Raw genomic sequence first — 22,533 nt, 5'->3', positions numbered from 1 at the left:
ATGCTGCTTGTAGCTATATTTTTCTTTGCTTCCTCTGCAAGGATAAAAAAAAAGGTGAGAGCTTCAGTCTGTATGACTGTTGATCGGAATTTAGATGATACATCCATGGATCAACAAGCCCACCAATCAAAACCAAGTGATTCATTGGCTGTATAATTATTCTGGGCAGTGCTTACCTACAAATCAGACAGCCCTGTTTGCCTCCATTCCTTTTCCCCTTTATATTTTCCCCTTGTCATCTCAAGGCAAATGAACTAGATTGACAAGCAAATCAAAACATGCTTCTGGACTAGGGACCACGTCTGAATGTGTGCAATAGGCACTGTTTTTAATAACGCTATTTGCATTTGGAGAAGAATTAGGTAGGCCTGTTTACCGAATAGGAAACAGACCTGTGATCATGTAGAGGGAGTGGTAGGTTTGTGTGTGTGTGTGTGTGTGTGTGTGTGTGTGTGTGTTAAAGGGGCGTAGCATTGCATGATTGAGCTGCTGTGGTAGAGGGTGTGTGTATGTGTGTGCGCACACACGTGCTTGTGTACACGTTTACTGTTGATCAGTATGCAGAATGCCATGGAAGTTCTCCATCATTTTAAGCAGTGGCCAGGCAGGTGGGGGTTCACACTTTCTTACATAGGAATCTGTTTGCCTAGTACAAATCAAAGTGAAAGTAATTATTTTGGTGATTTGGTTTCATGTTGTACATATTTAAATGACTCAAAATGTAAATAATAGCCCAATATTAATGAATGAATTAATGAGTTTAGATGATGTCCATAGGCCATAGAGGGAATTTTATTGAAATTTATTGAAATTTACTTTTCAAATGAGAAAAAAACAAACGGGATATCTATGTTTAGATACTGCCTGACCAAAAAAAAGTTGCTATTTGGATTTCAATAAGCAAATTGATTGGATAATTAGCTACTGCAGTGATTAATGTTTCAGCTGGCAACAATTCTTTTAACCCTAACTGATGCAGCTTCTCATTTCTTAAACAATCGTGTCAGAAGACGTATCTCATGGTCATAGCAAATATGTTACTGTGTTTCAGAAGGGTCAAAATATTGGCCTGTATCAAGCAAAGAATACAACTAAGGAGATTGCTGAAATGACTGGAATTGGGTTAAAGCTGTACTGCCTTTCAGATTTCTCAAGTGTAGGTCATAAAAAGAATTTTCCCTGACACCCAGTTATTTTTGTTTAGTGGACCAAAAGCTACTGAATTCGAATCACAGACTTCTAATTTTATTTATTTATTTATTTTAAATAGAACAATTAATGAATTGTGGCCACATGGCCCTAAATTCTCCAGTATTTTTGCCTGCTTCAACATGATCCAATTCAAGATACTACGTCATGCATCACATGGTGGGCTTTCCCTATTTGCGCAAGGCATTGTGGGACACAAATTTGAAACAGGAGAGAAAAATGGAGGACGTGAGTGTGCGAATGAAACGTGGAAGACCGACTACAATAACAGAAAGCGAGAAGAAAAGACATTATGTTATGAAAGAAAGGAAATGCAGAACCAAACTATACTGGCAGTCAGCGAACACCTCGGTGTGATCAGCTGTTCGTTTAGGGGGTCATTTCACTGAGAAATCTTCCCGGAAGACTGAGCTGCGATCTCGGAGCGTGGCTTGGTCGCCACAGGTCGTATGCAGTCGACGGTTGACCGAGGGTTGGTCACGCCTTGGTCTTCCGTGGTTGTACGCGGTCGAGGAATGGTCTCCCCAACAAAGAGATCGTAGCTCGGTTTTTTAACATGTCAAAAAACTGAGCCTCGACCTAAAAGTCGCACAGAGAGCATTGAAAGAGCGAACAAGGCCGAGGAAAGGATACATTGGTCGAGAGACAATCGAGGCTAGAACGGGGATGAGCGATGCTCAGTCTTCTCGAGCGAGAACTGATTGCGCGCATGGTTGTGCTGCTCGGCCCGTCCTCAACACTCACTCAATCCGTGTGATCTAGCTTCACTCTTTTGCGATCAAGCCTCGCTCCGCGCACCCTGTCCCAGACCTTCCCTAGACCCGTACGCTCCCTATTCTTCCCATGGGCACGATTGGATTCTAGAGAGGATTAAGGTGCGACCTACTTCAACCAATAAAGATCAACCATCGCTTAAGTTGTGACCTACATTCGCCTAATCCTATTAAAGCTACACGTACTGAATGTCATATAAATAGGGCGCATTAAGCATAACCAGAGAGTCTTGCTGCAGTTGCAGGGCACGGTGCTCAGGGGTGAAAGTAAGCCGGTCCTGGCCAGTCCGGTGTACCACTAAAAGATTTGGCCGTACCGGAAAGAAAAATATACTGTCTCTGAAAAAAAAATTTTAAACTAAAAAAAAAAATTAAGCCGTACGCGTGCTGGTTACAGCGCGCGTACGGCTTAACCAGATCTTGTGCTATAACGTGGTAATAGCTGGTAATCAAAGTGTTTTAGCAGACAGACGTTAGTTGCAAAGTCTCCCAAATAAAAAGGCATATAAAGAAACATGTTAATGTTTCATGATAGGCTATTTAAAAATTACTTTGATCAGAATTCGTAAATCGAGTGGAAGTTGGGGCAAAGATTCTAGATTACTGTCTGGTTGGAGCGAGCAGAGTAACTAGGCTACCAATGCATGGCACGCGCACTGACAACACATGCACTTACTCTAGAACGCACGCACTTTCTCAAATGTTCAAGCCTCTTTGGAATTTATTTTAAGTGTTTTACCTAAAAACGTTCACTTTTCTGTTCTGTTACACTGTTCTGTGTCCAATGTCCAAAATGAAAAGTTAGTTTTCAACTGTTCAGCTAAAAAAATGTTATTAAATTGTGTTGTTGAAATGATGTTTGCAATTTATTTATAATCAAAAACTGATACAGGTGGATGAAAGAGTGATAGTGTGATAAAGTACTATACTAGTACTACTGAGTGATAAGAAGTCCTAGTGAATGCTTGATAAGTAGACAATAATAAATAATTAGGTGTATTTTCCGGTGCGCGCTGTGCGCGCGCACTATGACTCAAAATAATAGTAACAGCAAGAAATAAAAGTTACTTTCACCCCTGACGGTGCTGTAATAACATAGCATGATGCAGAACGATTGGGTCCATGTTGTCCCTTCGGAGGCTGGTCAAAAACTGATGGTCGGCCACCGATCGCCGGGCCTTTTTATACGGTCGCAGTGGGTCACACGCAAATCTGGGCGACTGTGACAATTTGCGCGTAGCTCAGGCGAGAATCTGTCTAGAAAAGATCAAGAATTGAGCGTACAGAGCGAGGCTAGAACGTTTATATCACAGGCTAAATCGTATTGATCGAGGGTACGTTGCAACTTGTATGTAGCTAGATCGGCCAAGATTGAGCCTTGATCGGCCGAGGCCGCGCACTTGCGAGGATAGATCGCCGAGAGATCGACGCTATGTCGCAGATTGGTCGAACAGAACGAGCCTTGGTCGTGTTAAGATCACATCAGATCGAGTGGCTAGACGCAAGTAGAGCGTATGTAAAGCGTCTACAGAGCGTATAGGACGCAGGTAGAGCGTACACATCGAAGGTCGAACGAGATAACATCAAACATAGAGCGTACACCAAAAATAATGGGTTTAGGTCGCACGGATTTTGTCCGCGACTACGGGAAAACATAGCTGCGATCATAGTTGTGCGTGGTCGCGTGCGATTTTTCCAGATCGTACTCGGTGAAATGAGCCCCTTAGCGGCAAGATGATGTAACTGTCAGTGCACGGTCAAGGTAAACCTGCACATGTGCACATGGACTTCCTCTGTCTGCTTGACTGTGTGAAGCAAGTGATTTAATGCACATTATTTGCTAGGGAATCCCCTCAATTGTGTTGTCTAGACAGCAGAAAGTGCAATAACATACAATAAAGGGAATGCATGTGATGTTAACGGAGGCGAAAGTAACACAGCTCAAATGCTACGAAAACATTAAAAAAAACAGATCTAAATTTGGAAAGCGCTGTTGTGCAAACAGATTCAAAAGAAATCTTTTTCTAGTCTGCCTAAAGCTAAAGAAAAGAGAAACAAATGGAGGTATGGCACGAACAGCTCAAATTAAATAACTTCCCAGCCACAGAATGGCCTGATATTTTGTGAGATATTACAGAAATAAATATATATCACATTGACCAAAGTTCAGAGGGAACTAAATTTCACCGATTTTATGAAATTGAAAGGCCGTCTCGATTTAAGAACTGACCAACGCATTATTAAAACAAGGAAGGATAGTGGTGAACCATCAACTTCACGGAAGAAATGTGGTTGAAAAAAACCCCAAAACTCTTGACTGACCCTGATCAGAGATCTTAAACATTTGGTGTTTAATCTTAATGATTGCATGGGCAATTGGGGTTGAAATTGTGAAAGAGTGGTTCAGGAAACATGAGGAATCATTTTCACACATGAATTAGACACCACAGAATCCTCCCCCTTACCCCTACTGAAAGTCTGGGATGTGCTGCAGAAGAGTCTACTGAGTGGATTGACTCTCCTGTCATCAAGACAAGATGTCGGGGAAAAATTAATGCAACTCTGGATGGACATAAATGTAGTGATGTTGCATAAAGTTTTTTGAAACAATGCCACAGCAAACTTGCCACATAATCAAAGCTAAAGGTGGTCCAATGAAATGAGTGTGTGATATAATTTTTATTTATTTATTTATTTATTTATTTATTTATTTGCGTGGGTTGTGTATGATGCAACCCAAAATCAGAAAGAGTTGGGACAGTATGGAAAATGCAAATAAAAAGAGAAAGTGAGTTATAAATTTACTTTAACTTATATTTGATTGCAGACAGAATAAACCCGAGATAGTTCATGATTTGTCTGATCAGCTTCATTTCATTTGTTCATATACATCCGTTCCTGCATTTCAGGCCTGCAGTACATTTCCAAAAAAATGTTGGGACATTGGCAATTTAGGGCTAGTAATGAGGTAAAACAATTAAATAATGATGTGATTTAGTGATGTCAACAGGCGATCGTAATCATGATTTGGTACAAAATCAGTATCCTTGAAAGGCCTAATCTTTGAAAAGCAAAAATAGGCCGAGGGTCTCCAGTTTGTCAATAAATGCGTGAGAAAATAATTGAAATGTTTAAAAATGTTGTGGCACGAAGAAAGGTAGGAAGGGATTTGGATATTTCACCCTCTACTGTGCATAATATCATTAAACGTTTCAGGAAACTGGATGAATTTCAGTGTGTAAAGGGCAAGGGCGCAAGCCTAAGTTGAACACCCTGATCTCGGATCCCTCAGACGACAATGCATCAAGAACCATCATTCATCTATAGCTGATATAACCACAAGGGCTGGTGGTTAAATGCTTTACCGTCCCCACTTTTTAAAAATGTTTTGCAAGAATCAAAATTGAAATACAGTGGGGCAAAAAAGTATTTAGTCAGCCACCAATTGTGCAAGTTCTCCCACTTAAAAAGATGAGAGAGGCCTGTAATTTTCATCATAGGTACACTTCAACTATGAGAGACAGAATGGAGGGAAAGAATCCAGGAAATCACATTGTAGGATTTTTTAATGAATTAATTGGTAAATTCCTCGGTAAAATAAGTATTTGGTCACCTACAAACAAGCAAGATTTCTGGCTCTCACAGACCTGTAACTTCTTCTTTAAGAGGCTCCTCTGTCCTCCACTCGTTACCTGTATTAATGGCACCTGTTTGAACTCGTTATCAGTATAAAAGACACCTGTCCACAACCTCAAACAGTCACACTCCAAACTCCACTATGGCCAAGACCAAAGAGCTGTCAAAGGACACCAGAAACAAAATTGTAGACCTGCACCAGGCTGGGAAGACTGAATCTGCAATAGGTAAGCAGCTTGGTGTGAAGAAATCAACTGTCGGAGCAATTATTAGAAAATAGAAGACATACAAGACCACTGATAATCTCCCTTGATCTGGGACTCCACGCAAGATCTCACCCCGTGGGGTCAAAATGATCACAAGAACGGTGAGCAAAAATCCCCGAACCACACGGGGGGACCTAGTGAATGACCTGCAGAGAGCTGGGACCAAAGTAACAAAGGCTACCATCAGTAACACACTACGCCGCCAGGGACTCAAATCCTGCAGTGCCAGACGTGTCCCCCTGCTTAAGCCAGTACATGTCCAGGCCCGTCTGAAGTTTGCTAGAGAGCATTTGGATGATCCAGAAGAGGATTGGGAGAATGTCATATGGTCAGATGAAACCAAAATAGAACTTTTTGGTAAAAACTCAACTTGTCGTGTTTGGAGGAGAAAGAATGCTGAGTTGCATCCAAAGAACACCATACCTACTGTGAAGCATGGGGGTGGAAACATCATGCTTTGGGGCTGTTTTTCTGCAAAGGGACCAGGACGACTGATCCGTGTAAAGGAAAGAATGAATGGGGCCATGTATCGTGAGATTCTGAGTGAAAACCTCCTTCCATCAGCAAGGGCATTGAAGACGAAATGTGGCTGGGTCTTTCAGCATGACAATGATCCCAAACACACCACCCGGGCAATGAAGGAGTGGCTTCGTAAGAAGCATTTCAAGGTCCTGGAGTGGCCTAGCCAGTCTCCAGATCTCAACCCCATAGAAAATCTTTGGAGGGAGTTGAAAGTCCGTGTTGCCCAGCGACAGCCCCAAAACATCACTGCTCTAGAGGAGATCTGCATGGAGGAATGGGCCAAAATACCAGCAACAGTGTGTGAAAACCTTGTGAAGACTTACAGAAAACGTTTGACCTCTGTCATTGCCAACAAAGGGTATATAACAAAGTATTGAGATGAACTTTTGTTATTGACCAAATACTTATTTTCCACCATAATTTGCAAATAAATTATTTAAAAATCAGACAATGTGATTTTCTGGATTTTTTTTCTCATTTTGTCTCTCATAGTTGAGGTATACCTACAATGAAAATTACAGGCCTCTCTCATCTTTTTAAGTGGGAGAACTTGCACAATTGGTGACTGACTAAATACTTTTTTGCCCCACTGTAAGTGCTTGTTTTGGAAAAAAAAACAACAACAATAAAATTCAAGAGGTAAAAACATCAAATAATGTGCTGTTGTATCTTTTTGAGTGCAATACAGGCCAAAGATTATTTATAAATGATTGTTTTCAGTTTTCAGTTTAATTTCAACATACTGTCCCAACTTTTTCTTATTTGGGGTTGCACTATATATTACATTTAAAATTATATTCAATAAAACATCCCAGCTATCATTTAATAAATATAAATTTAGTTTCACCATATGTGAAACTTATGTGAAAGGAATAGTCTGCCAAGTCTAACCAAATGGAGAGAACTTTTTGAAGTGGCCATACAATTGAAATTAGTGTTTTAGAGCTTGTCTTGGAATTGTTGACAGAAGTAGGCCAGTACATTTGGAAAAAAAATTAAAAAAGCCAAACATTTGTTTTGTAGATATTCTTATTTTAATTCTCTAGTTGAAAAAAGGATGACTCATACTGTACTCGTCCAATTTGCTCGTTAGAACACACATATACTGTCCCTGATGGTATCAATCCACAGTAGCAGCTAGGTAGCAGTAAACATGACGCTTGTTGAGTGTTGGTCGTGTATCTTCCCACACGCTATTCCCATTCCAAAGAATCCCTTATGTGTTTAAATAATAGTTGGAGTTTGTGTGTGTGTCTGTGCTCTTTCTCAATTCAGAATCAGTGCTTCTTCAGATGGATCTTGGCTCAGTGGATATAAAAAAAAGTCTACACACTTCTGTTAAAATTGCACATTTTTGTGAAAAAAAAAAAAAGAATCCAAGATAAATCATGCCTTATCATTTTCTAGCTTTAACCTGATAGAGCAGACAACAAAATTTAAGTGAAAAGCAAACAGAAGTGTTTTAGGGGAGGAAAAAATCTTACAATACACCCTGTTAAAATGGGGAATGTGATTGTGTTTAGAATGAACCAGTCGCATTCAAACTTATGGTCAAAAGCAATTCTCATACAGCCATCATCCATGAAGTAATTCTGATTAACCCCAAATAAAGATAATTTGTTTTAGTAGGAATTTCTTGACCTTTTTTGGTTTCACTGCTGAAGCCATAATCCTCAGAGAACATGTGAAGGATGTACAGGATCTCACTATTATGAAGGTATTGAACAGGAGAGGACTTAAAAATAATTTCCAAACCATTAGATGTACTATGGAACACCATGAAAGACTGTTCATTAAAAAGTGTAGAAAATGGGGCATGGCAGCGACATTACCAAGAACAAGACATCCCTCTTCTTCTTTTCCCCATTGCCAGCAAGGGCACCACTGATGACATTTTAACAGTCCATCATTGGTGTGTCTAGGACATTTTAAACTTGGTGGAGCCCATCCCATTCCAAGCTAGATCAATGGACAATTTAGAGTAGCCAGTTAGCCTAACTGCATGCCTTTGGACTGTGGGGGAAACCGGAACATCCGGAGAAATCCCACACAGACACATTTGAACCCAGAACCTTCTTGATGTGAGGCGGCAGTGCTAACCACTGCGCCGCTCCGATGGCCCTCTAAAATTGACAAAAGGACAAGAAGAAAACTTGTCAGGGAGGCTGTCAAGACACCTACAGCAACATTAAAGGACAACTGAAGGCAATTTTTTTTTATTATCAAAATTCTATTTATCTCATCTCATCTCATCTCATTATCTCTAGCCGCTTTATCCTTCTACAGGGTCGCAGGCAAGCTGGAGCCTATCCCAGCTGACTACGGGCGAAAGGCGGGGTACACCCTAGACAAGTCGCCAGGTCATCACAGGGCTGACACATAGACACAGACAACCATTCACACTCACACCTACAGTCAATTTAGAGTCACCAGTTAACCTAACCTGCATGTCTTTGGACTGTGGGGGAAACCGGAACATCCGGAGAAATCCCACACAGACACATTTGAACCCAGAACCTTCTTAATGTGAGGCGGCAGTGCTAACCACTGCGCCGCTCCGATGGCCCTCTAAAATTGACAAAAGGACAAGAAGAAAACTTGTCAGGGAGGCTGTCAAGACACCTACAGCAACATTAAAGGACAACTGAAGGCAATTTTTTTTATTATCAAAATTCTATTTATCTCATTTTATTAAATATAGGAATGCATTTTTGATAGCTATTTTGTCACTGCTATAGCAAGTTATGAGTGTTTGAAGTATGCTATGTAATATATCAGTCCATATGTCAAAGCAATGGCCGTAAACAAAATTCGTTGAGACCTGTGCAAGACCTCGTAGGACGGAAGTAAAACGTACAGCGGAAATCAAAGTGACCAACATCTGCCAACGTTGTCAAAAGATGCGCGCGCCCTCTTTCGAATGCTGATGTAATCAAGCCGGAAGTTTTGTTTGTTTTGATAGCAATCAGGAAAGTTTGAAAAAAGTAGGCAGTATTCATCATTTAAACTCGTTTTTGTGCAATATTTCGTTTGGAAAACAATTTTCAAAATGGCGGCACTGACACCTTGCTGACACTTCATGTTTCGAAGTCTTGCACAAGTCTCGTGAAGATCACGCGGATAAGTGACGCCTGCCGTAGACCAAATGAACTAAATTCAACATGGCTAAAAACCGAATAAGCCGATAAGTACAACATTTAATTGCAATTAGTTGCCAATATAAGTGATGATATAAGGTTACTAAAACCAAAAATGTAATTGAATTACACGTTAATTAAGAAATAAAGCACGTTTAAAAATGACTTCAGTTCTCCTTTCAAGGAACCGCAGGAATATCTGGCAAGTACTGGTTACTCACTGTATTTGACAACAGTCTTGTGTTCTTCACATTTCTGGGCTATGAGGCAGGGTGGCCAGACAAAAGCCCTTTCTCATGATAAAAAGCATCCAAGCCTGCCTAGATCACCCCAAACCATGTGGTAAAATGTGTTATTGTCTAATGAGACCAATGTAAAACTTTTTGGGCATAATTATAAACATATGTTTGACACAAAAATAGACCCAAAGAACACCATACTCATGGTTAGAGGCATAATGGACCATGGTTGAGCCGTGATCTGTATAGGGCCCTACCTAGGTTCGGCATGCATGTGAACCATGGACTGATTACAAAGTTTAACCATACTAGTGTAGCGTTGTAAATGAATATCCTGAATTTGATTATATAATTGAAAAAAGGCATTTGGTTGTGAAAATTACTAATCGGAAAAAAAATATGTATATTGAAAGAAATTAAAAAAAAGGAAAACCCCCTGCACCACTGTGAGTGTCTGCCTCGTGGGTTCTCACCTGGGCATGAATTTTCTTTTTGGGTGGCTGGGAAAAACTCACAAATATTCATGGGGAAAGTGCTACCTGATTGGATAGGGTGAGGGACTGAAGGCATTCACCGGCCAATCAGTTAGCATTGTCCTTGTGAATATTTATGAGATTTCCCCCACCCTGCAAAGAGAAAATTTGTGGCCTGGACCACTACACTAAATGCACTGCATGTATAGTCACTTTGATGGTCAGACGCTACCTTGCTGTGACTGGCACTTCAGTTCCTAGCAAGAGGCTGTCCTCCACAGCATGGGGCATAATGACTGCAAAAAAGTCTACTTTCTCCCCAGACAGTGTAGACATTCTCAGCTTTTTGAAGAAGAATTTGAATTTTTAAGCTCAGGTCTGCTTTGTTTTATTTCTTTTCTTTTTTTTTTACTTTTTGTTGATGATGTGGACAAAGGCTATTTTTTCATTCACTATTGTTCAAAGGAAGAAAGTATCGTCATGCTTCGTATTGCAATTTGACAATTAAATATTGAATGTGGTTTTCATTTCAGACCATGGGCAAAAGCTCCTTGCTTCAATCCATCCGTCCATTATCTGTAGCCGCTTATCTTGTTCTACAGGGTCGCAGGCAAGCTGGAGCCTATCCCGGCTGACTATGGGTGAGAGGCAGACAAGTCACCAGGTTATCGCAGGACTGACACAGAGACAAACAACCATTCACACTCACGGTCAATTTAGAGCCACCAATTAACCTAACCTGCATGTCTTTGGACTGTGGGGGAAACTGGAGCACCCGGAGGAAACCCATGCAGATACGGGGAGAACATGCAAACTCCACACAGAAAGGCCTTCGCCAGCCGCTGGGCTCAAACCCAGAACCTTCTTGCTGTGAGGCGACAGTGCTAACCACTACACCACTGTGCTGCCCTCCTTGCTTTAAGCGTTCTTTAAAGTATTTTTGTAATAAATGGAAAACAAAGTTATATATACTAATCCAAAAAAAAGTTATCCGATTCATGACTCAAAAACTGTGATACGATCCGAACTGAGAGTTTTGCAATCTGTTGCACCCCTACCTACAGTGAAGCATGGTGGTGGCAGCATCCTTCTATGGGACTGCTTCTCTTCAGCTGATTCTGATGTTTGAAGTGAACATTAACTGAAGCTCTTGATTTGTATCTGCATGATTTTATGCATTGTGCTGCTGTCAAGGGATTGGCCTATTAGATAAATGCATAAAACAGCAAGTGTATGGGTGTTCCTAATAAAGTGGCTGGTGAATGTATGAAATTGCACCACTTTTAGTGTGAGTGGGAATGGGGTACAAGTCAACAAAGGAATGGTTTCAGAAGAAGATGAATGGCCCAGTCAAAGCCCAAATCTAAATCCTATCAAAAACTTGTGGAGTAACTTGAAGAGGGCGATGCACAGGAAATCCCCTTTGACATCATTGTTATAAACCTGGGAAGAGCAAGGAAGAGTGACTTTTGGCTTTGTGTTGGTATGGTATATCTCGTTAAAGGACAAACATATCTGACATGATTTATCTTGGTGAAGTGAAAACCTGGGAAGTAGTGGTTCAGTAGTTAGGGTTTTGGGTTATGCATTGGAAGGTCATGAGTTTAAAACCAGCAATGTCAAGCTGTCATGGTTGGGTCCTTGAGCAAAATGTTTAACTTTTAACTACTCAGCTTTATCCTTTCATTTAAATATGGAAAAAAAAAGCAGACCAGAATGGAGCCCATATTTTGCCAGACTAGTATATTGTAGGTATGTATTAAGCAATTATAAATATTGTTTGTGTGTGTATGATATAGTGAGCTTTTATAGATATTAAGACGTTAGAGTATATACGGGTATGTGTGTGTTTTGGTTGTCCAGAAAGCTGTTTCTTAATATGGTTTTATTTCACTTCTTGTGTTAAATGGTCTTTTACCTCCACCCTGCAGAAAGCCCAGTTGCCCCACTGCTGTAACAAATGACCCACACTAGGAAACAGAGACCCAGTGGTTGGAATTGTTTGATACAAAGCCATAAGTGTGAGGAAATCAACACAGTTCAGTAAAACAAACACCCTTTAAAACCCTTAGCTTCTTTGTTGATCTTTTTTTTAGACTCAGTGGGGACTGTGGCAAATTTCAAATGCTACTGGCTGTTGTGGAAAGCAGTTAAACCCTTCAAAATACACTCTCCCTGACACCCTTGTTCAGTACATCACATCAACACAGAAATATGGAATTAAATCAGGCACTTTTATGGGCCCTTTGAGCCAGATCCTGAAAGTCTGTAGACCAGTGTCAGCAATGATGGTCTTATTTTCGCTGGTTTTACCATTGGTGAGCATGTTGAAGCTCATGTCTGTTACAGTCAGACTAAATAATTATGGATTCATATGGAGATCATGTCTCACTTTGTAGGTCAGTGAAAGTGCCATAGCCTTGCTGAATGTTAATCTAGATTCCATTAGGAAAATGGTGGTTAGTAGGCTTGTACAATTTTCCTTTTAAATATGTTTTAGAAAGCACAATAAAAGAGTAAATTTCCCTGAAATGAGGACAACAACAAAAAAGACAGGAAAATGAGCATTTCTGCCATTTCAGTTTAAGGAGAGAAGTGGATGGTGTACTAGTATTATCAGCTGTACAGTGGAAACTGAGGTAATCAAAAAACTTGACTGGATGATACATTTTTAGGTAATTTTGCAGTAATGAGCAATGAACAGGCAGCACGGTGGTGTAGTGGTTAGCACTGTCGCCTTACAGCAAGAAGGTCCTGGGTTTGAGCCCAGCGGCCGGCGAGGGCCTTTCTGTGCGGAGTTTGCATGTTCTCCCTGTGTCTGTGTGGGTTTCCTCCAGGTGCTCCAGTTTCCGCCGCAGTCCAAAGACATGCAGGTTAGGTTAATTGGTGGCTCTAAATTGACCGTGAGTGTGAATGGTTGTTTGTCTCTGTGTCACCCCTGCGATAACCTGGTGACTTGTCCAGGGTGTACCCCACCTCTCGCCCATAGTCAGCTGGGATAGGCTCCAGCTTGCCTGCGACCCTGTAGAACAGGATAAGCGGCTACAGATAATGGATGGATGGATATGAACCATTGAATTGTGTAGTGAAGTGTATTTAAAGTTAATAAATTGCTGCATTGTCTTGTGACAGTGATATCAATAATGAGATACACATCGCAAATACATATTTGTTACAAATATTGTCCGGTGGTCAGGTGTTTTAAAAAATACATTGCCTTGCACTTACAATCAGGTTCCCTGTGGTGATACATGCTGGTGCGGATTTAAGGCCCTCCGGTCCAAAAAAAAAAAGTTTTAGTATTGCAGATATGAAGATATGCCCGCCACTTTTTATGTAATTAATAAGGTTTAAAAAAAATAAACCAAATAAATCGTTATGTAGGATTGAGCCGAAGAGTTTATGGTATAAATTTATATTTAATAGTAGGTCCTAGCTTAGTTTTTGTTTTTGTTTTGGCTTGTGACACGAATGCAGTGAAAAGCAAGCTGGGCAAGTCCTGTTGGATTTTGACAGAGCGCAGGAACTTCGTGCATCGACATAATAACAGTGTGGGAAATAAGGCCGGACCAGCAGATCCTGACCGGTAATTTTTGCATTTGTCCATCTGTATTTCAAAAGCATCAGACAAGATGGTCCATGAAAAATTGTAAAGATATGGGTCTAATCTACTTCTAATTTTCTTCCAAATATTACACTGGGTGAATACAACTCCGATTCCAAAAAAGTTGGGACAAAGTACAAATTCTAAATAAAAACGGAATGCAATGATGTGGAAGTTTCAAAATTCCATATTTTATTCAGAATAGAACATAGATGACATATCAAATGTTTAAACTGAGAAAATGTATCATTTAAAGAGAAAAATTAGGTGATTTTAAATTTCATGACAACAACACATCTCAAAAAAGTTGGGACAAGGCCATGTTTACCACTGAGAGACTTCCCCTTTTCTCTTTACAACAGTCTGTAAACGTCTGGGGACTGAGGAGACAAGTTGCTCAAGTTTAGGGATAGGAATGTTAACCCATTCTTGTCTAATGTAGGATTCTAGTTGCTCAACTGTCTTAGGTCTTTTTTGTCGTATCTTCCATTTTATGATGCGCCAAATGTTTTCTATGGGTGAAAGATCTGGACTGCAGGCTGGCCAGTTCAGTACCCGGACCCTTCTTCTATGCAGCCATGATGCTGTAATTGATGCAGTATGCGGTTTGGCATTGTCATGTTGGAAAATGCAAGGTCTTCCCTGAAAGAGACGTCGTCTGGATGGGAGCATATGTTGCTCTAGAACCTGGATATACCTTTCAGCATTGATGGTGTCTTTCCAGATATGTAAGCTGTCCATGCCACACGCACTAATGCAACCCCATACCATCAGAGATGCAGGCTTCTGAACTGAGCACTGACAACAACTTGGGTCGTCCTTCTCCTCTTTAGTCCGAATGATACGGCGTCCCTGATTTCCATAAAGAACTTCAAATTTTGATTCATCTAACCACAGAACAGTTTTCCACTTTGCCACAGTCCATTTTAAATGAGCCTTGGCCCAGAGAAGACGTCTGCGCTTCTGGATCGTGTTTAGATACGGCTTCTTCTTTGAACTATAGAGTTTTAGCTGGCAACAGCGGATGGCACGGTGAATTGTGTTCACAGATAATATTCTCTGGAAATATTCCTGAGCCCATTTTGTGATTTCCAATACAGAAGCATGCCTGTATGTGATGCAGTGCCGTCTAAGGGCCCGAAGATCACGGGCACCCAGTATGGTTTTCCAGCCTTGACCCTTACGCACAGAGATTCATCCAGATTATCTGAATCTTTTGATGATATTATGCACTGTAGATGATGATATGTTCAAACTGTTTGCAATTTTACACTGTCGAACTCCTTTCTGATAATTGCTCCACTATTTGTTGGCGCAGAATTAGGGGGATTGGTGATCCTCTTCCCATCTTTACTTCTGAGAGCCGCTGCCACTCCAGGATGCTCTTTTTATACCCAGTCATGTTAATGACCTATTGCCAATTGACCTAATGAGTTGCAATTTGGTCCTCCAGCTGTTCCTTTTTTGTACCTTTAACTTTTCCAGCCTCTTATTGCCCCGTCCCAACTTTTTTGAGATGTGTTGCTGTCCTGAAATTTCAAATGAGCCAATATCTGGCATGAAATTTCAAAATGTCTCACTTTCGACATTTGATATGTTGTCTATGTTCTATTGTGAATACAATATCAGTTTTTGAGATTTGTAAATTATTGCATTCTGTTTTTATTTACAATTTGTACTTTGTCCCAACTTTTTTGGAATCGGGGTTGTACATTATGTCGTAACACAGCCTGTGATTGGCCAATTGCAGACACTCTCGATGAATGACAAGTTGTCTCTCATCAGCGAGTAGGAGTGCATTCTGGCCTGACACCATGCGATGCTGTTATCAGCTGGGTAGGTTTACCACTAATGTTAAAGGAAAATAGACTACTACAGGTTTTGGACCCTGACAAAGTGGGTTTTTTTTCATTGTATTTTAACCCTTTGGGGTCAAGAGCTTTGCCAGTGAAGCTTGGCAGGTTTAGAATGAGTAGGTCATGTATTTAGATAAATATCTTCACGAGTTTTTATCTTATAAGCATGATAAACATATTGACAGAAACTTTATACTTTACACTTTCCTATGTGCCCACTGCCAAATATTATATATTTTTTAAAATTACCTAAATTAGGGGTGGCACGGTGGTGTAGTGGTTAGCGCTGTCGCCTCACAGCAAGAAGGTCCGGGTTCGAGCCCCGTGGCCGGCGAGGGCCTTTCTGTGTGGAGTTTGCATGTTCTCCCCGTGTCCGCGTGGGTTTCCTCTGGGTGCTCCGGTTTCCCCCAAAGACATGCAGGTTAACTGGTGACTCTAAATTGACCGTAGGTGTGAATGTGAGTGTGAATGGTTGTCTGTGTCTATGTGTCAGCCCTGTGATGACCTGGCGACTTGTCCAGGGTGTACCCCGCCTTTCGCCCGTAGTCAGCTGGGATAGGCTCCAGCTTGCCTGCGACCCTGTAGAACAGGATAAAGCGGCTACAGATAATGAGATGAGACCTAAATTAGATGAAACATAAAACTTGTCACCTTACTCAGTCACACCGGATTCAGAGTGCTGAGCGCCCACTTACGCATTCATAAAAGAATATTCACGTGGTAACAGAATGATAATCACTTTCACTCTTTTGGTTTCAATTGGTTTCTCTTTCATGGTGTTTTCTTCTATTTTCTAAGTTCTAGTCCAGCAGATTTTAGTCTGAATGCCAAATGATATGACCATGTCTAGTTTTGAGTCATTTTAAATGTAATTTTCTTAGAAAGTTACTTGGAATCTTGTACTCAGAATTTTAACTCTGGGGGCGTCGTGGCTCAGGTGGATAAGGTGCCATACCATAAATCCAGGGACCTGGGTTCAATTCCAGCCCGAGGTCATTTCCCGATCTCTCTCTCTCCCTCCCACTCATTTTCTGTCTCTACACTGTCCTATCCAATAATAAAGGTGAAAAAAGCTCCAAAAAAATCTTTAAAAAAAAAGAATTTTAACTCTATTATGTAAGAATATTGTGTTGTTAATGACTAAATTTCTGATAGACTTAGTAAACATAGTATATAAACATAGTATAAAAATATAATATAAATTTAAATTTAAATATAATATAAAATTATAAACATAGTATAAAAATAGTTATTGTTGACATAATGTTTCATGAGTGTTATTATAGTACCTATATATGAGGGCTAGTAAGTTGTAACCAACTGAAACATCCTTGCCCCCCATACTTTTTTCTAGACATGGAACTGACCTGTGTTTGCTACTGTTTTCTTGGATATAACTTTCAGCATGTTTTTCTTGAATCTTCTGACATTTTCTTGTAAATTATGTTCAATTTGTAGTGTAATTAGCAACTAGTGTCTAGTGTAATTTGGCCTTTGGAGATCACAAAAACGTGCATGGAAATAGCTGAGAAGCCATCTCCAGGCATCTAAAGTCCTTCAGCTTCCAGGGCCCTAAGGCAGACCCTGGACCCCCAGCTGCATTGTTCCAGGCCTTTGGCCGGTCATTCAGACAGGCTGAAATTTGGGTGGACAGACAACATGTGACAGTCTGCTTAAAATTCCTTATTTCCCATGCTGTAATAACATAGTGTATTCCCGGACTGCACTGTAGACTACATGTGAAGGGTGTGCGCCATCCTTTTATGTTTATGGTATCGTTAACACGCATGTTCACAAGCCAAAATGATAAGATGCTGCAGCAGACTTGCTGTGTACACACATGTCAGCTGTCTGGCTACTGCTCGTATTCATTAATAGGGTATCCCTGTACTTACTATACCCTGTGTATGTACATGGTACACGTGCCGTTTGGGGGTGAGCCTCACTTCGATTTTTACGACAACAGCTGGATAGACCTGTGAGAAATGTTGATTTTTGCAACTGCTCTGAAGAATATCTGCTTTACATTCCCTGAGTCTTGGGAACTGAGAGACCCCCCCCCCCCCTTACTGGGTTGATGCCCCCCTCCCATTTTCCTGGATCTGCCCCTGAGATGTACCTATGTATGAACATCATATGGTCAAGCCATCAAAAATCAGATTGATGCATTCTCTAATGCTCTGCTATAATCAGAGTCAAAGTCACTGGATATCTTGGTAGAGTAATACAGTGCAGAAATTATTAAATTATTATATCCACAATATGAGTTGTTCAGTGGCACAAGTAACAGATAAGATGGAGTCACCTTTACTTGTCTCGTTCTTGTGTGACGGTTGATTAACAGCTTTCTTATGCCACATTCTTTTATCATCTCTATTCTTTATTCTTCTTTCTCCTTCACAAGAGCAAGACACATACAGCCATTATTGCCCCCACAAGACAAGTCACCAGTCACAGAAATTGATTTGATAATAAAAATTCACTTGTGTGGGCGACCAAGAAAAAAAAAAAAGAGACTGTCCTTCCACTGTGAAACTAATTTGTCTTCTGCCACTATTTTTTTAAACTCAAAACTCCTTAAATTTGAGCTAAATAAGAAATGTCCTTCCTAATGAAAGTACAGTGGTGCTCGAAAGTCTGTGAACTCTTTAGAATTTTCTATATTTCTGCATAAATATGACCTAAAATGTCATCAGATTTTCACACAAGTCCTAAAAGTAGATAAAGAGAACCCAGTTAAACAAATGAGACAAAAATATTATACTTGGTCATTTATTTATTGAGGAAAATGATCCAATATTACACATCTGTGAGTGGCAAAAGTATGTGAACCTCTAGGATTAGCAGTTAATTTGAAGGTGAAATTAGAGTCAGGTGTTTTCAATCAATGGGATGACAATCAAGTGTGACTGGGCACCCTGTTTTATTTAAAGAACAGGGATCTACCAAAGTGTGATCTTCACAACACGTTTGTGGAAGTGTATCATGGCATGAACAAAGGAGATTTCTGAGGACCTCAGCAAAAGCATTGTTGATGCTCATCAGGCTGGAAAAGGTTACAAAATCATCTCTAAAGAGTTTGGACTCCACCAATCCACAGTCAGACAGATTGTGTACAAATGGAGGAAATTCAAGACCACTGTTACCCTCCCCAGGAGTGGTCGACCAACAGAGATCACTTCAAAAGCAAGGCATGTAATAGTCGGCGAGGTCACAAAAGACCCCAGGGTAACTTCTAAGCAACTGAAGGCCTCTCTCACATTGGCTAATGTTCATGAGTCCACCATCAGGAGAACACTGAACAACAATGGTGTGCATGGCAGGGTTGCAAGGAGAAAGCCACTGCTCTCCAAAAAGAACATTGCTGCTTTCCTGCAGTTTGCTAAAGATCACGTGGACAAGCCGGAAGGCTATTGGAAAAATGTTTTGTGGACAGATGATAACAAAATAAAACTTTTTGGTTTAAATGAGAAGCCATATGTTTGGATAAAAGAAAACACTGCATTCCAGCATAAGAACCTTATTCCATCTGTGAAACATGGTGGTGGTAGTATCATGGTTTGGGCCTCTTTTGCTGCATCTGAGCCAGGATGGCTTGCCATCATTGATGGAACAATGAATTCTGAATTATACCAGCGAATTCTAAAGGAACATATCAGGACATTTGTCCATGAACTGAATCTCAAGAGAAGGTGGGTCATGCAGCAAGACAACGACCCTAAGTACATAAGTCGTTCTACCAAAGAACAGTTAAAGAAGAATAAAGTTAATGTTTTGAAATGGCCAAGTCAAAGTCATGACCTTCATCCAATGGAAATGTTGTGGAAGGACCTGAAGCGAGCAGTTCATGTGAGGAAACCCACCAACATCCCAGAGTTGAAGCTGTTCTGTACGGAGGAATGGGCTAAAATTCCTCCAAGCTGGTGTGCAGGACTGATCAAGAGTTACCGGAAATGTTTAGTTGCAATTATTGCTGCACAAGGGGGTCACACCAGATACTGAAAGCAAAGGTTCACATACTTTTGCCACTGACAGATATGCAATATTGGATCATTTTCCTCAATAAATAAATGACCAAGTATAATATTTTTGCCTCATTTGTTTAACTGGTTTCTCTTTATCTACTTTTAGGACTTGTGTGAAAATCTGATGATGTTTTCGGTCATATTTATGCAGAAATATAGAAAATTCTAAAGGGTTCTCAAACTTTCAAGCACCACTGTAGTTTCTCAAACTGCTAACAAATTGATCCGACCCATTAATTAAGAATTACTCAAGTATTTCTTTGTGAATAAACCTCTGGGTTAGATTTCCTTAAACTATTAAAAATAGAACACCTAATAATGGCCTTGGACTTGTATCTTAGTAAGCAATCTTCGAACTAAAAGATCATGGTATGTGTGTAAAATAAAGTCATTAGTTATGAGTCCACATCTGGCTAAACAATCCAATTCTTGAAAGCCAGCTTCTGTTCCATTTTTTGCAGATGAATGCATCATTGTTCACATCCAAACTTATTAAAGGCTGCTTTCTTTTTTTCCTGTTCCCATCTTTTCTCTGAATAAGGGCTTGTTCGTATTTCCTTGCTCCCATAATCAAATTCTCCTTCCACGATGCGCGCTGTGTTGCGCATACCTTCCAGCTAGCTCCATTCATATTAAATGATTTCATGTCACTTTTCACAATTATAACAACAGGCAACCTTGTTTCCTCGAACCATCACAAAGTTCACTGAAAAGAATTGTCTTTGGAATACGGCTATCATCCATTCTTTTGACATACCCAAGCCATCTCAACCGTTTCTGCATTATCATAGTTCCCAAGCTTGTTAGCCCCGAGTGCTTTAGCACCTCTGTATCAGGTATCTTGTCTTGCCATTTTATTTTCAATAGATTTTGTAAGCATCTCATGTGAAAACCATTTAATCTTTTAATGTTCCTAACATACGTAGTCCATGTTTCTGGGCTTATTATTTTCCCATGCTTGTTTCTTTAGTAACCCAAAATTTATAGCTGCTTTGCCGATTTGTTTTGTTATTTCATCATTTAGATCTAAGTTCTTTGTTACTGTGGAACTAAGGTAGCAGAATACGACACTGCTAAGAATATTGTTATTTAAAGTAATTTCAGAATTGGATCCCACTGGTTCCTGATGCATTATCACATTTTTCTTTAAACCTACACTAACTCCAAAATGCTTGCATGACTCTACAAATTTGTTCAGATGCTTTTGCAGAAACTCTTCACTGTGAGCAACCAGCGCTGCATCGTTGGCAAAGGGTAGCTGTCGTATAGTTGATTTCCTCACTTTGGTTTTTGCTCTAAATCTAGAGATCTTGAACAGTCTACCATCATGTCTGATTCTGAGATAGATTCCTTCATCATTTCCTTCTAATGCATGTCTTATTAGATAAGAAAAATATATGTTGAATAGAACAGGAGCTGTCAGCCCTGCGATAACCTGGTGACTTGTCCAGGGTGTACCCCGCCTCTCACCCATAGTCAGCTGGGATAGGCTCCAGCTTGCCTGTGACCCTATAGAACAGGATAAGCGGCTACAGATAATGGATGGATGGGTGGATGGATGGATAGAACAGGAGCAAGGATGCATCCTTGCTTCACTCCGTTATCAACTGTGAAGGCTTTGGATTCTTCATTTTCATAGACAGCCATCATACCCATATGTAACGAGTGAATTAGGTTTAGTAGCTTTTGTGCACAGCCAAGTTTCCTGAGAACAAGGTATAAACCCTTTCTACGGACAGAATCAAAGGCCTTTCTCGGATCAATAAAGGCCATATGTAGTGGGATACATTTTTCCTTGCATTTCTCTTGAAGTTATCTAACTGAAAATACTACAGTATATCTGTGGTAGAACACCCCAGCCGCAAGCCACATTGACTTTCTGGGGAGATATTTTCGCCTAAAATCATTCTTGGAAGCATGATATGACTAAATATTTTACCAATAATGTTCATCAGAGAGATACCTCTATAGTTATCACATTCACTTCTGTCACCTTTGTTTTTATATAGCCTTGTAAAACAAAGAACAACATAAAACCCTTTATTTGTTTATTTTGTTTTGGTAGAATATGGACTACACACCAGGAACCTGGAGGAGAACCGATGTCCATCTGGAGAACCCAGAGTACCATACCAGATGGTTCTTCAAGTACTTCCTGGGAAAAGGTGGGAGTTATACTTCCAACAGTGATGCAGTGTTCCCTGAGCGCTCCATCATGCTTCAGTGATGAGATTCAGATAATTTTTTATTATGCCCTTAAAACTGATTAATAATGCACACCAGAGTAGACCTTACTCAGAAATGACAACAATTAACACTATATTAGCTTACACATTACCTTTTGAATTAAATATATTCCACGATGCTTTGATAATGTAGATACTTTTAGATTACACAGTAATTCTTTCTGCTGGTTCATCACTTCAGAAAAGCCTTGACAGTGTACTGGCAGCATTTTTTTAAACTTATATTAATTATGTACAAACACTCGTGCACATAGAAGAGTATTTGAGACACAGAAAAACTTTGTATGGCTTGTTGGATTTAATAAAATCATCAATACAACGTGTGAGAACCCTCATCCTAGCATCAGTAGTTTCCCCTCTCTCTCTCTCTCACTCACTCCCACACACACACTTGTTCTCTAAAGTGCACACACATTGCCACTGCATACCCAGAAAGCAGATGCCTGCATTATGCCTTCTTAATTAATTTAAAACAGTACACATACTTTTCAGAGAGTTAAGAGAGAGAGAGAGAGAGAATATGTGACACAGGAAGGGTGGAGACAGT

At 40.2% G+C, this 22,533-nt stretch overlaps 1 protein-coding gene across 5 annotated transcripts in view; it reads left to right on the top strand.

Annotated features, from left to right (window-relative positions):
* The window catches only part of garnl3 (GTPase activating Rap/RanGAP domain like 3), a 323,893-nt gene that overhangs the window by 231,535 nt on the left and 69,825 nt on the right, over positions 1–22,533 (top strand). For all 5 annotated transcript variants that reach the window (XM_060913215.1, XM_060913211.1, XM_060913214.1 and 2 more), the window contains one exon: positions 21,806–21,905. In XM_060913215.1, the coding sequence (XP_060769198.1) occupies positions 21,806–21,905 (100 nt within the window). The remainder of the gene's footprint in view (positions 1–21,805; positions 21,906–22,533) is intronic.

The sequence above is a fragment of the Neoarius graeffei genome, chromosome 28, assembly GCF_027579695.1.
Source record: "Neoarius graeffei isolate fNeoGra1 chromosome 28, fNeoGra1.pri, whole genome shotgun sequence".
NCBI lineage: Eukaryota > Metazoa > Chordata > Actinopteri > Siluriformes > Ariidae > Neoarius > Neoarius graeffei.
This window is presented reverse-complemented; position numbering and strand designations above follow the sequence as displayed.